This window comes from Adiantum capillus-veneris, chromosome 26 (assembly GCF_014529385.1).
Source record: "Adiantum capillus-veneris isolate H3 chromosome 26, ASM1452938v2, whole genome shotgun sequence".
NCBI lineage: Eukaryota > Viridiplantae > Streptophyta > Polypodiopsida > Polypodiales > Pteridaceae > Adiantum > Adiantum capillus-veneris.
The window spans coordinates 53,542,539-53,556,684 of record NC_140956.1 but is presented as its reverse complement, the minus strand read 5'-3'; the positions used below and the strand labels follow the sequence as shown (position 1 = coordinate 53,556,684).

General features: G+C 43.1%; 1 protein-coding gene across 1 annotated transcript in view; it reads left to right on the top strand.

The window, feature by feature from the left end:
* LOC147423467 (ubinuclein-1-like) overlaps window positions 1-5,103 on the top strand; it is a 34,975-nt gene extending 29,872 nt beyond the window's left edge. The window contains exons 5-13 of the mRNA XM_086501054.1: window positions 2,024-2,579; window positions 2,664-2,760; window positions 2,843-2,943; window positions 3,033-3,116; window positions 3,233-3,358; window positions 3,440-3,568; window positions 3,639-3,686; window positions 3,885-3,986; window positions 4,372-5,103. Of these exons, the coding sequence (XP_086357180.1) occupies window positions 2,024-2,579; window positions 2,664-2,760; window positions 2,843-2,943; window positions 3,033-3,116; window positions 3,233-3,358; window positions 3,440-3,568; window positions 3,639-3,686; window positions 3,885-3,986; window positions 4,372-4,806 (1,678 nt within the window). The 3' untranslated portion in view covers window positions 4,807-5,103. The remainder of the gene's footprint in view (window positions 1-2,023; window positions 2,580-2,663; window positions 2,761-2,842; window positions 2,944-3,032; window positions 3,117-3,232; window positions 3,359-3,439; window positions 3,569-3,638; window positions 3,687-3,884; window positions 3,987-4,371) is intronic.
* The last annotated feature ends 9,043 nt before the right edge of the window (window positions 5,104-14,146 follow it).

Sequence of the window (14,146 nt, the reverse complement as noted above, 5' to 3'; positions counted from 1 at the left end):
AAAAATCAGCCCCCTCTCTCTCTTGGTCGACCCCTCTTGCTATTTGCTCTTGCTAGCATCCTATTGGACCTCCCCAGGCTTAGCCAATGGTAATTAAGGAGCATAAGTGATAGCCTTCTGACATGTGTCCCTCTTTCCCCTTTTGTGAGAGCTTTAGGTAATTAATAAATGCAACTAAACTCTCATTGGACCCCTTTGCCTCTTGGCCAATAGGTATCAAGCAAGCCATTGGGCTGCTGAATGCCATTGGTCCCCTTGGGAGACTGTCCAATAGTCTTTTAGAGAGCTTAATTCTTAGTGGTTCTTTTATTAAGTGTTTTTAAACTAATTAAACTAGATTTACTCTAGTCTAATTCTCATTGGTCCACCTCCAAGGCCATCCAATAGGAATTGGGTACACCTTGTGGGCATGTGGGTTAGGGAGCTGACATGTGTCCCTCATTCCCTTTGTGTCAAGGGAGCTTCTGTGTGTGTGTGTGTGACTTTCTCTCTCATCCCCTACTTGCAAGGCTCACCCCTTCCTATGTAGGGATTGCTAAAGACTTTTGGGACACACACAAAGCATCCAATTCCCCCAATGTTTGACCTTTGGACACCACCTTTGAATTTTGGAACCTTAGCATTTTGGAAGTCTTAATGGGCTGAACCTTAGGGTCTTTTAAGCCCATTGTTGCACATGGCCCTTTTACAGATGGCCCCCCCTTTGGATCCCTATTTTCCCTCCTTTGGATCCCTACTGTGGCCGGTCTGCTAGCTTAACCAATATTCTAGCTTTTTCTCCCCTGGCACTTCCCCATATTAAATGATCAGTTTAACATGAGAAAATCATTTAGGAGAATTAGATATTGATTATTATGACATATATGCCACAAGGAGATGATGTGGCAAGACCCCCGACCAACTAGAAGAGAAGAGCAGGAGCCAGATTGGACTTGGATCGAAAGAGAGTACCCATCTCTCGCGCCAGGCATATGCAGGCAGCAGAATACAACGCAAATCATGGCGTGATTTGTTGACGTTATGGTACGGAGTTGATGTCGCATGCTGTGTGGACGTGCTCTACGTGGCAGAATTGACGTGGGCTGCTTTTCTAGGCTCCAATTATGCAAGCGTTGACTTTTGCCAGGCTTTGGAAGCCAGCTTTTGATAGCAAATTATTTGCTTTTCAAGCCTTAGTGCCTTGGGACCACTTTGTAGATGAGTGCATGGTTGTAGATTGCAGAGCAACTCCCCGGCAGTTGTATCTGTTCAAAGATCAAGTACCCTACCTTAGGGGCCACCACATTTGAGTGGGGAACCTCGCCCCATTGTGTCTTCAGTTTTTAGTTCTTTTTTTAGTTCCAATTCTAGGTGTTTAAGTTCTGTTTTTAGTTCCAGTACTAGGTGTTTAAATTCAATTCGTACTGTGCTTGCCTGTTTCACCGCCTTGTCAGTGACTCGCTGGCTACAGTACCTTTCTGTGTTTCCTCGGCTTCATGTTTGCAGATAGTACTAGCTGTTGGGCTTCCCCCTGGCATTAAGCAGCTGCCATAGGCAGCCAGTTTCTTTCGCGCTGATATTCCTGATGGCCTTCTGTTTATCTTGAGATGTTGGTGTATAGTTGCAGAAGGTGGGAAGTGCCCATCTTTCAGAGGCCGCTGTCATCCTCTCTTTTCCTTAGGTGGCTAGGGTCTCTTTAGGAAAGGTGTTTTCCCCTTGCTTTTTGTTTCAGTTTTTCAGTTTTTTGCTCACGTTGCTAGTTGTATATGGCTCCTCAGATTTTGCGTTCAGGCCTGCTATGTATTTCAGTCATTACTTCTCCTCAGAATCAGCACCATTTGGGCGTTCTGAGGTGTCTTTCAAGTAATAGAGACCAGCTCTTTTTGTTTGTGAATAAGAAAGAAAAGAGAGAGGGAGAGATTTATCGAGGCCAAATTTTTCTTGAGTTTGGATGCCCATTTCTTGTGTGTCATGGATTATATCATGTGTATATGTGGTTATGGAGTCTGGATGATAACATGTGAGTGTGGATGATGATTTACAGAGTTGATCCGGCTTCTACTTTAGTTGGACCTAAGAAGAGGAAAAGGAAGGACCTTCAGAAGCTGAACTCAAGTTTTACTGCAGATGAGGCAAAGCAGTCTAAGCCAGGGGTGAGGTTGAAAGATGCTGCGAGAGGAGGTCCTTCACCATCTAGTTTGGGCTCTTCATGTAAGGTAGACATCTATATTGAAAAGCAGAAAAAAAGTTTCTGTGGCCCAGGTTGGGAGATGGGTAAAAGTATAGCAATGGCAGTTGTTGAGAAAGAACTCAATAATGCTAGGACAAACAATATGTTAGTATCTAGGGATATAGCTGGGAATAAAACAGAGGGAAAAAGGTTCTTGGAAGATGTTGTAGCAGATACGATGATGATAGATAGTACTGGAGATGCCAAGGATCGATCAGTAGGATTGATTGACATAAATGAACCCTTGGAAAAAGATGCTATTGCTATCTTTGACCCAAGGGACCCCTTGTCAGCTAACGGACTGAAGTCAAAATCTGTACAAAGATGTGCGAGGGAGGACGCCATGAAGGAATCTTTATCGAGTGCTAAGGTAAGAGATTAATACCATTTTTTCAGTGATATCGAACTTCAGAAGCTCCGTCACACTTACATCTTTAAAATTGACTACGTACAGAGATTGCCAATTGCTGGAAAAGAAGTCAGCCCAGGGCGCAACAAAGGAACAGCGCTAGAGAAGGCATTTTTGGATCTAGAAAAAGATGTGACGGAGTGTGAGTGCTGTATCGCAGTAAGAGGCTTGTTGCGTAGTGATTGGTATTGAAGTTTATGTGCTGATTTAGTTACTCATGACAGTGTATCCACCCTCATCAGTAGTTAAAGAGCCTGAGCAAGGAAAGAGGAACCGCCTTCCTCGAGATTTGAAACAAAAGTTGGCAAAAGTCGCTAGATTAGCTGTAAGAACATTTGCACTTTTGAAGCAAGTAGGATGAGATGTTGCCTTTGGGAGATTGCTTTGTTTATTGGAGAAGTTATGCTGTTACAGGCTAAACAAGGTAGAATTACGGATGACATGATTGAGCGCCTTATGGGCATTCTTGGCCATGTGATTCGAGAAAGGACTTTGAAGGTGGGTGGATCTCCCATTCGCTAGATTTTATATTCTTTTGATTGCACTCTGTGCACTTCATATTCGCAAATTCTGTTAAATTCTGCGAAACGCTCAATATTCCCTTTTATTTTCAGAGACATTTGAAAGCAATGATAGAGATGGGGGTGTCTGCTATGCAAGAGAAGGAGGGTCGCTTGAAAGGCATCAAAAAGGAGGTTACAGAGATGATCAAATCCAGGGTTCTCAATCTGCAAACACAGGTCCTTTTCTATAAAATGGAAATAGGTTTATGAGGTAAAGAGGTATGAACACGTTTTGATTTTTGCTTACATCGTTAACAGGATAGCCACCGGTCAAATAATATGCAATCCATGGGTGCCTCTCCCGACAAAGCAAGTGGAGAGGGGCCTTATCAATGGGATCATGCGACTGAGGACAAGATTTGTGATCTTTATGAGCAGTACATAGAGGTGGTTATTAGGACTGTTGACTATTAGTTGTGTTTTGAAAAGTCTCAATGACAGACTTGCTTGTCAACAGGGGATGGATGTAAACAAAGGACCACACTTGCGGAAGCTTTATGCTGAGGTATTAATGAACAAGCATGCATTTATGCCAACTACCACTGTTTGAACTAAATTTTGATATTTTTGTAGCGGCTTTTTGGTACTTCAAAACATTTATAGAGATGCCAAAACTGCAAATAATATGATAGAATTCCTTGTATGCCCAAGTGTAATTTTGTTTGGAAGTATCATTGATGTGTGTTCATGTCTAACTTGGCAGCTGGCGGAGCTTTGGCCGGATGGATGGATGGACAATATTGGTATAAAGCTTGCTGTACATAGGGCCAAAGAAAGGAAAAGAAAGCTGAGTAAAGCCAATAATGTAAGGACACGGTGTTCTTGATTGACTGTTATGCTGTGGCAATAGGAGATTTTGCCCCATCAATCATCTTTTTTGTTTGTGTCAAAGTTGAATTGTCATTACGTTATTTGTGTGCTAAGCTTCGTTATGACCAAGTTGCCCAGCTTCTTGTTTGTCTCTCCATATGCAGACCTTTGTAAGAATATCTGTGGGGGGCAGGGGGCACGGCATGTGTGAAAATAAATTGATATCTAGCTGGACTCCCTCAATTGGGCTCTAGTGCCGTTTCTGGGGATGATAGTAGTGTTTAGGCAGTCCAATGGGTGAGAGATGGGATGCTTATATACTTCTGAACCACAAGTTCCAACTCTCACGTGGTATATGTTTATTTGGCAATGACGTGCAGAGCTCTGAAGCAAAGATAAGACGTAGGCCTATGAAGGCGAAAACAGAGGATTCAAGTGGAGATGGCTTAACCCTCCTTCAACTGTTCGCACCGGGTGAGAAAAGCAGCGACCCTACTTCAACTGAGAAAATCATTAGCCATGGACACGATGTTCAGTTACTGTTGCAAGAGAAGAAAAAAGTTTTCAGCAAACATGGTGGCAGTGCGGAGGGGAAAAGCAAATCCATGGATGAATCACTATTCAAGAAAAAGTCAAAAAAGGAGGCGGAGAAAGGCATCATCAACGTGGGGGCCTCCATCTCACTTCCTCCGAACATGGGTAGCTCAATGGGGCATGCTTCATTCAGCTCCCCTCTGCCAGCAAGCCTGCCATTGGAATCTCCTCTTCCTAATTCGGTAGGTACGGCCAATGGAGCTTATATCTCCCCCCATTGAGGTAGGTGATGATGCTTTTTATGCAGGCAAAGCAATGTATTCTAGAGCTTTTCTTCTCTCTCTCTCTCTCTCTCTCTCTCTCTTGTTTTGCTGTAAAGGGGTTTCTAGCGAATTGCTGGCTCCCATTCTTTAGCACCTTAACCAGTTTTCCATGTCCTGCGAGGTAATATGGCAAGTGTACAGAAAGTAGTGTTAAACCTCCCTCATGAGTTTCTTCGTTAATGGGCAGCTCATTATTTTCGTTTCCAAATGTCCTCAAAGACTTGGAAGTGCAATGGTTAAAATTTCTCTTGTCGATGCTGCGTGCACGTTCTTGTGGTGTTTGTGTGCAAGTGTCCATGCTGACCTTAACATCATTCTTGACCATGTCTTATGGCTTTGCAACCTTTTTGTTTTATGAATTTGGATGTTGCTCTCAGCTTCTGTCACTGCCGATTTTTTTTTCACCATCAGTGTGGGGGAAGGTAGTAGAGAGAACTTCATACACACGTGTGTGTGTGTGTGTGTGTGTGTGTGTGTACAACCGGACTCGGTACACATCATACGCGTGCCACTATGTCGGCTTGTTAACCACAAAAAACACATTGCATCGAACTGTTAGCTATTTGGTGTGCGACTTCGACAAAGAGTGACTACTCTCTTATTTGGTAAGCTTGTAAGAGCCTGGGATATAAAACAACGAACTCTTACAAAGCAAAACCTTAGAGCTCTTATCTTCAAAAGTGTAAAAATTCTTCTCATAGAGAGGTTTATAGTTATGTGAAGGATATTATAGACAGAGGGAGTTAGTTTTTTTTTTTGTGGGCCGAGAAATTTGTTAGAGCTACACCTAACCACAAAGAAAAGAGGGAATTGCATGATATAGATGTGTGCTGGAGTCAAATACACAGTTCGATTGACGAGTCTCGTGTTGGATACAAGATAGTCTAATGTAGTACCTTGGTGGATACTCAAGTATCTTGCAAACAAGTAGCCAAATACAACAAGGCTGTACCAAAAGAAACACTAGCACCCATCTATAAATATTCAGTCAAAAGGTACGTAGATTTATTGAATCAAAGATCTCGATCTTGCACCATTGATTGGTACATTCTCATATGTTGTTGATGTAGGCCTAACACAAAGATATGTAGCATAGAAATAATTTTACATAGTAAGAAAAGCTTGTTATTTGCCTCCCTATTTTGAAAACTAGAATGAGTGTTGGATAGGATGCTTTGCAATCATCATCATCATCATCATCATTGTGCGTCTATTAGCTAGCGAAAAGTTGACATGTCGTGTTTGCGTACATCTTTCTAGCTTTGGCACCACAGTTATTTTGTGCGCACAGTTCTTGATGCATTTCTACATTCTTATCAGACTTTTGTCTCCGCTTAAAGACTTGTGAAAAGGAACATACCTAATGTTATACAATGATGGTCTCATCAATATATTGTTGCAAGACTCTTTGCCTAGAAGTACATGGCTCATCAATTTATTGTTGAATAAGGATTTGTGGTTGCTTGGAAAAAGATTACCAAATAGTGCTCATTCGTGGAGCAAGTCTAAGTTTTGACAAGTCTCATGATAAAGGAAAAATGAAGCAACTAGTACAAGGCAAGTGATCGTTTCATTAAGCATACATAGGCTTAAGGCTAAGATGTGGCCATTGCAGGGTGTCGTGTAAGATATGAAATGGGTGTTTTAATGTGTTGTCAGTATGAACCGTTTATCGATGATGCATTGTTAACCCTCACGGCTCACAGACACCCCATCACCTACGACGGACGTGTATTATATATTTGGTAGAGTCAGGTACCGGGCTTGTCGAACCAATAGAAAAAGGATAAGAGTGATCGTCGATGAGAGACGCACTCTAACTGGGACATTCAAGGGATTAGTTGGTTAAACATGGGCGCCCAAGTATGAATGGGGTGAGCTCATATAAAAGCCAAGTAAACCTAAAATTCACTCATTCTCTCATTTGTGCAATAGAAGAGTGCTCTTGCTTCATTTCCATCTCCATCTTCTTCTTCTTCACCTCCTTGTGTGTGTGTGTGTGTGTGAGAGAGAGAGAGTGTGTGTGATCGAGCATTGCTACGAAGGTACGGCGGTGGCGAAGCGGTTGAGCGCGACACGACTGCAGCTTTTTCTTCATCACGGCGAGGAATTCACCACGAAGGCGAGCGTAGAGCGGTGAGTGACACACCCTTTGCTCTCTTGAGCTTGCTAGATTAGTTTTGTTGTGTGCTTGGAGCCATTTGTGGCTCGCACACGGTGTATTGATAAGTCCCTTGCTTCGACAGTGCGGCAAGGAGCGCACATTTTTAGCGCCGCTGTCGTGAAAATGCCCTACATTAAGCTCGGTTAAGCACTTTACGCTTTTTTGTGATGCAATTTCAATTAAAAGATTTGTGAAGAAGGAAGGTGTGTGGTTGTGTGGAGAAGATTTTTGTTACACTGTACTGTGTTTTTTTGTTTTCTGTAAAGGAGTTACAATTTTCTTGCAATGTATTGTTAGAATTAAGGTATTAGCTATGGAATGTTAGTTCTGTAAGGTTAGTTTTGTAGATCTGTTAGCTAATGTAGTAATGCGTAAACAATGTTAGGTGTGGCAGTATCTCTATTAGCTGTAAGTAGATAAGTTAGGTGTAGGTTAAGTGTGTGTGTCCGCGCGCGTGACGCGGCCGCGGCGACTTAAAAAAAAAAAAAAAAATCTTAAATTTTTTTTAAAAAAAAAGAAGGATCGGGCTGGGGATCATTCCCCAAGCTCAAGCCCAGACCCAGACCTCAGTCCTCAGTTTTAAAATATAGTTTATACACCTTTTTATATTTAAAAACTATTTTTAGGATTTCAAGGACTATAAAGACTATTTTTAAGATTTCGAGGGCTTCACGTAGCCGAATAGAGAGCTGTAAAGTACGACACGTTCCTTTAGCCAAAACGCTAGTCTTGAGCTATTACATGCCATATTTTGTGGCTCGGTTACAAAGAATAACGAAAAACTTGGGTTATAAACATCTTTTAAAAAAAAAAAAAAAAAAAAAACTAAGTGAGCGGCCTTCACGAGCACTCACCAACGCGTTTAGAGTGTGGAGGTCACATGTACCTACGCTCTGGACGAGTGTTAGAGCATGAGCATATTGGTAGTGCCTCCATTTACGTGGGCACCCATGATTCCTCCACCCTTGGTTCTGAACCTTCGGCCGGGACTCAAGGTAGTGCGAACCAAGATCCTCATATCGCGTCTAGTGATTCTTCCTCTGACTTCGAAGTCATGGAGGGGTATCTTACACCAAACCTTGATAGTTCAAGTCAAGACATGCATGCCATGGGTCCACGGCCCGGGTCCAGCGTGTTTAGCCCCTTAAAAGAGACCCTTAGTAGAGCTACTCGCTCCGAACATGCGGTTAATGAAATAAATGAAGGGAGTGGGGAAGTAAATTCGTCATTCATGCCTAAAAAAGACCCTATGCTTCTTGAGAGTGTGCATGTGAATGTTTCATCCACTGCACCTCCTAATCCTTTAGGACTATCTCCCTCTGAGGTTCTACTACCCGATGGTAGGAGTCTTGCCGAAGTGCAAGAGATCGAACGCTATATGCAAGCAACAAGGGAGAGGGAAATTGAGAACCTACGAAGGCTAAAACAAAGTCGAGCTCTGAAAGCAAAGGCTCCTATGACAACAATCATGCCAGCCGAGCAACCGAGCAACCGAGTGCTCCCAAGGTAGCAGTCACGGAGGGGCAAGCTATGGGGAGCAATAATGCTTCCACTTCAAGGGAAACCTCCAGCACGCCAGGCCTAGATGGGATATTCTTAAACGAAAATTGGGAGTATGACCTACAAGCAGAATCTTTAACTAATCGGTACACAGGACACACCTATCATGTGGGTTGGTTAGATGTTCTATAATCCACATTGGGTACTACTAGCATAGATGAGCAACAACAGAAAGTCTGTGATGTCCTCCATAGGATTGTCGAGTTAGAAAGACAGAACACAGGAATCAACATGTCTTCAACAGGCCTAATGAGATTCTTGGATACGGGAAAGGCCAACCAACCAACCCTATCACAAATGGAGACTCCCTCACTGAGCCCCATTGATCCTCCATACGTTGTTTCACCGGGAGCCTTAGTACAATCTGAGCCCACAAGTGGCAGCTTTACCTTCCCGGATCTAGCTCATCTTTCTCTTAATGACACTACGGCTACCATGCATATCCCAGTGGTGAGCATGACAAGAAGTACACCATGGAGTTCATTTGTTAACACTGCGCCGATGCCTAGTAGCACAGTGCCCCCAACTATACCTACATGTATGTTTCAATCATGTGCACTTGTCGTACCTCAGCCTCATGTAACTCCTACACCTCCGATTATTCAAAGAGCTTACAATCCACAATGGAATTATCCAAGCTCTTATACAAGTGGAGCCATGCCATTTAATAATAACATGCCATATCAGGCACCCCCTATGCCTAGGGCCACGCCTGTAAACTTTGGACCACCGTTTGGTACACCACCATACGAAATATGGGACCCAAGAGCCGCGCGTATGCCAAGTCCAAGGCCAACTCCCATCTCACATGTGGTTCCAGGAGCACATACACCCATTATACCCGCTCAAATAGGAGATTTGGCAGCATTTGCTGAAACTATCGGTCGCTCTATTGAGAAAAACATGCGTAGTGCATCTGATAGAGAGTCTAGGAGCAAGGCAGTTCAAGTAGCTAAGCTCACATAGAAATTCAGTGGAGACGGAGATGCTAGAAAACATATGGAAGTCTTTGAACATGTGTGCGATTCCTTGGAAGAGCACAATGAGCTACATAAGTGTAAGGCTTTGAGTTTGACCCTAAGCGGAAAGGCTGGAGATTGGTATAGAACCTTAAGAGTATAAGAGAAAACGATCTACTCTACTCTTAGGAGATTGTTCTTGAAAGAGCACATATGAGAGGGAGTACTTTGGGGTGTAGCCTCTCAGCTCCAGAAAGCCCAATGAGAAGAAGGTGAATCCGTGAGAGACTTCATTAGTCGCCTAAAGAATTTGAATTCTCGATGCAATCCAAACAAGCGATTCAACAACAACCAATTGCTCGATAGATTCATTAGGGGACTACGACATGAAAGTATCTATAATGGCCTAGTCATTAGAGGTATCACTACTTGGGAAGCAATCACCATGAATGCAATCCAATTGGACGATAATTTAATGATTGCAGGAGAAAGAGTGTCTGCCGAGCCGAAGTCTAGTAGCTCGCAAGCATCAAGGCATGAGCCAATGAAGATAATGCCAATCGTGAAAGAGCAAACGATATCTGAGACGACTTTGAAAGATCTCACCAAGGCCATCCAAGAAAGCCTTAGGGGTAATCGTGCTCCACAAAACACTCATATGTATCCAAGAAGGGAGCAACAATGGTGCTCAATTTGCTTGGGCCCACATACTACGAGTGAATGCCCTACTTTCAGAGTAAAGTTTAACGGGACTTGTAACGCGTGTGGTAGGTATGGCCATCAAGCGAAGGATTGCCTAATGCTTAAACGCATCATGAAAAATAGACCGCCTATAGCTTGGGCAGACTCACCTTGAGTTCCTGCATTGATGCCTACCCCACCCATGGAGCAACAGTTGCCATTACAGCACATGGTCCCTAGAACCCAAAATGTGGTCCAAACCACACCGTTTCCACCTCCAGTGCTAGGACCGCAACCTCCTCATCCAAGAGTTACACCTATGAACCAAATAGGTTGCGAGTCATCTAGTACTTATGTAGATTGCGAAGAGGACATAGACTCTAGTATCACCTATGGAGTCGACATGCTTGTGGAGTGTCCCATGTACTATATGGAAGACCATTGGGGACAAATCAAACCGGTATATCAAGCTACTGCGCTAGGAGCAAGAGGCCAAAACATTAATAGTTTTACCAGGAAACCACCTCTTCAGTGCTACGAATGTGGTGGACCACATCGACTAGTTGAGTGCCCCATTAGAATGCAAAAGAATACCGCACTAATGCAAACAAATCAAGGGAGTGCATTGGCAATGCCAATACTCACTTGTAATCGTTGTGGCATAGATCATTTGATCGCACAGTGTCCTAACAATCCAAACGCACCGAAAATCACACCATTGAACTTAATAGAGATTGTTGATGGGACACCACCAACTATAAACATAGCACCAGTGAATGCACTCACACGGTCGATGGTCCAAAAGCAAAATTACATCCTCGAAGAGAGAGATGCTGCATCCATTGGCCGAGTGAGAAAGAAGAAAACACGAAGAAAGAAATCCCTTAATGCTTCTAGCTCAAAACCTAGTTCAAAGACTAACATAGGGACAGGAGAGGATCCCGTGTATATGAATGACCCTGAGGATGACTCAGATTCGATAGAGACCACGGAGACCAAAACTGTTACTACAAAGGAAAAAGCCAGTGAGGAGGATCACGAGAGGGAATTACGACGAACACCAAAAGAGTATTCAAAGTTAAACCACCCAGTTGCAAACCCCCAAGATAAGCCACGAGAGACAAAAAATGAGGATTGCAAGAGAAAGCTTGGAACCTATCCAAACCCAACAGTGGAAATTGAACGAGTCCAACAACTGAGGGGTTTGGTGGAAGAAACTTAACGAACATTAGAACCTGAACCCAAACATATCAAGATGTCGGACACAGTGTTTCCCACACAAGTTCAACCTCACAAGAACTACAGGCCGTTAGCTATACCCAGTATCATTCGGGAAGAGGGTGAGGGTAGGACATCTGAAAGTGGACACACACCTTTCCTACTAGAGAGAATGTTTGGTGAGGGAATGCCCGACCCCCTTGAGGAAGTGGAGATTCCATGTTCACCATTCTCTTGTCAGGGTCCTACGTCCCACAAGATGCCATTAAATGTTGCCAAATTGATGGATTTCATGTCTTCAGAAGTTAGAACCACCATCATGTCCAAACTATATAAAGACCCCGAGCTAGTCTCAGCTCTTCGAGCCTTCCTCAATGGAGAATTACAGGCCGGATTACCACAGTTTGCACATATGAACAAACTTGACTCGGTAATGAATGATGAGGAACATTTAGCACCACCATCTGACCTAGCGGGACATGAATGTGTAATTGAAGTACCCGTTAACAAGTTGGGGCAATACTTTGAAGGTGATGAATGTAATGCTACTCTACCAATCACTACTAAAGGATTAAATGTAAAGGGGGTCCTTGACGGTGGTGCGGGAGTCAGCATGGTGACAAAGAGTTGTTGGGAGTCTATGGGGCGACCTCACCTTGAAGCCACAAGCGTAGTGGTAAAAATGACTAATGGATCTATTGTTACGCCTATTGGAATGCTAAAGGATCTCATGATCAAGGTCTTGGGACACAAGGTAAGGCAGACTTTCATTGTTATGGATTTTTCCAAGCATCCTATGTCATTTGAGATGATCTTAGGGCGTCCATTCATGAGGGAAGCAAAAATGGTGCATGACTGGTTCAAAAACCACGTCTACTTACAGTTCCAAGACTCTGTCATTCGAGTTGATCTTTTAAGTGGTCGAACGTATCCTCTAGGAAATAAATTCATCATTGATAATCGATCAGACACAACAATTCACTCAGCTCCATTACAGTATTGTTACACATGTAACGAAGACACGGATATTAGGGAGAACTCTCCTTATATGGATATCCTACCCGGAATGGTTGAGTCAGACAATGTCGATTGGGTGCACCTAGCGGCAACTATAAATACATGGGGAGCTAGAGGAACAACCTGGGTAACACCAGATGGGGAAGAGATACCACACATTGCACCAGTAAACATGTTAGGTGTAGCGCATGTAACATCCGATGATAAGAAAGAGGCACACCTACCTGAGAGTGAAACCGATGATTCCTCAAAGGCTTCAGGCCAATACACATCAGAAACGGAATGTCAGGGAGAAATGGATTCAGAACCTGAAGAAACATCGAGTGAACCAAGTATAGAAACTGAACAATCAAGGCCTAGTACGACCATCTATGGTAATTTATATGAGAGTGAAGAAGATACAAGCGAAGACCTATCAGGCGAGTCGAGTTCAAACATTTACCAAAATCAAAACCTTAACAAGAAACAAAGGTCATATAAGAGACGACGATATCGAGCAAATGTGAGAGCTAGGATAAACAAGGAAAGATCTAATGCAGAATGGATTAGTTATCTAGGGGCATGTGATGCTCATCGAAAGCTAGTAGACAATTGGGGTGAACATCTCTAGAGTGTCATGTGGTGCAGCCCGCGACCCATTGACCTCGCTCAATTGGAGGTTATAGAGCCGAAATTGAGTCGAACTATAAGAAGACGTCAAAACCGAGAGGTAGCTCAACAACAAAAGGAGGCCGAACTAAAAGAAAGGTCTCTGTCAGGACAAGAGCCTGCTGACTTACATACGGCTCCTGAATATTTTAAATCTTATACCACGGGGGAGCGAAAGGTTGTGTATGCCAAAGCCCAACGAATACCTACCAATGGAAGCAGTGGAGTCTATGATGGTCCAACGGTAGTTAAAGAGATAGAATTAGCAGAACCAGGTGAGGAGTCTAAACCAGTCTTTATTGCTCAAGACCTTACCGAAACTGAAGAGGCTGTACTTAAGGAGCTCCTCAAGGAATACAAGGATATCTTTGCTTGGACATATCATGACATGAAGGGCGTTCCACCTTCTGTGGTGCAACATACAATTCCCATGATCAACACTGCTAAACCCGTCGAGCAACGACCCTATCCAATGAATCCTAAGTACGCCAAAATTGTATAAGAGGAGATTGAAAAACTTATCCAATGTGGATTCATATACCCTATTGAGCACTCAGAATGGGGATCTCCAATAGTCATTGTGCCAAAAAAGAATGGGAAACTAAGAGTGTGCGTGGACCTCAAGAAAGTTAATGCAGCCACTAGGAGAGATCATTATCCCTTGCCATATTCAGAACATGTGCTTGAAAGAGTTGCGGGCAAGGAAGCTTATAGCTTTTTAGATGGGTACTCTGGTTACAATCAAATCACAATCGCATTAGAGGACCAAGCTAAAATTGCTTTTATCACAGAGTTTGGAGTGTTTGCATTTCGTGTTATGGCTTTTGGCTTAACGAATGCCCCTGCTACATTCCAACGATTAATAAACACTGCGTTTAAAGAATTTCTAAGGGAGTTTTGTGAAGCTTTCCTAGACAACCTTTGTGTTTATTCTTCTTGGGAGAAGCATTTGTTATATCTACGAAAAATATTTGAAAGGTGCAGATTTTATCGCATTTCATTGAACCCTTTCAAATGCCAATTTTGGGTTAAGCATGGAGTCATTCTAGGG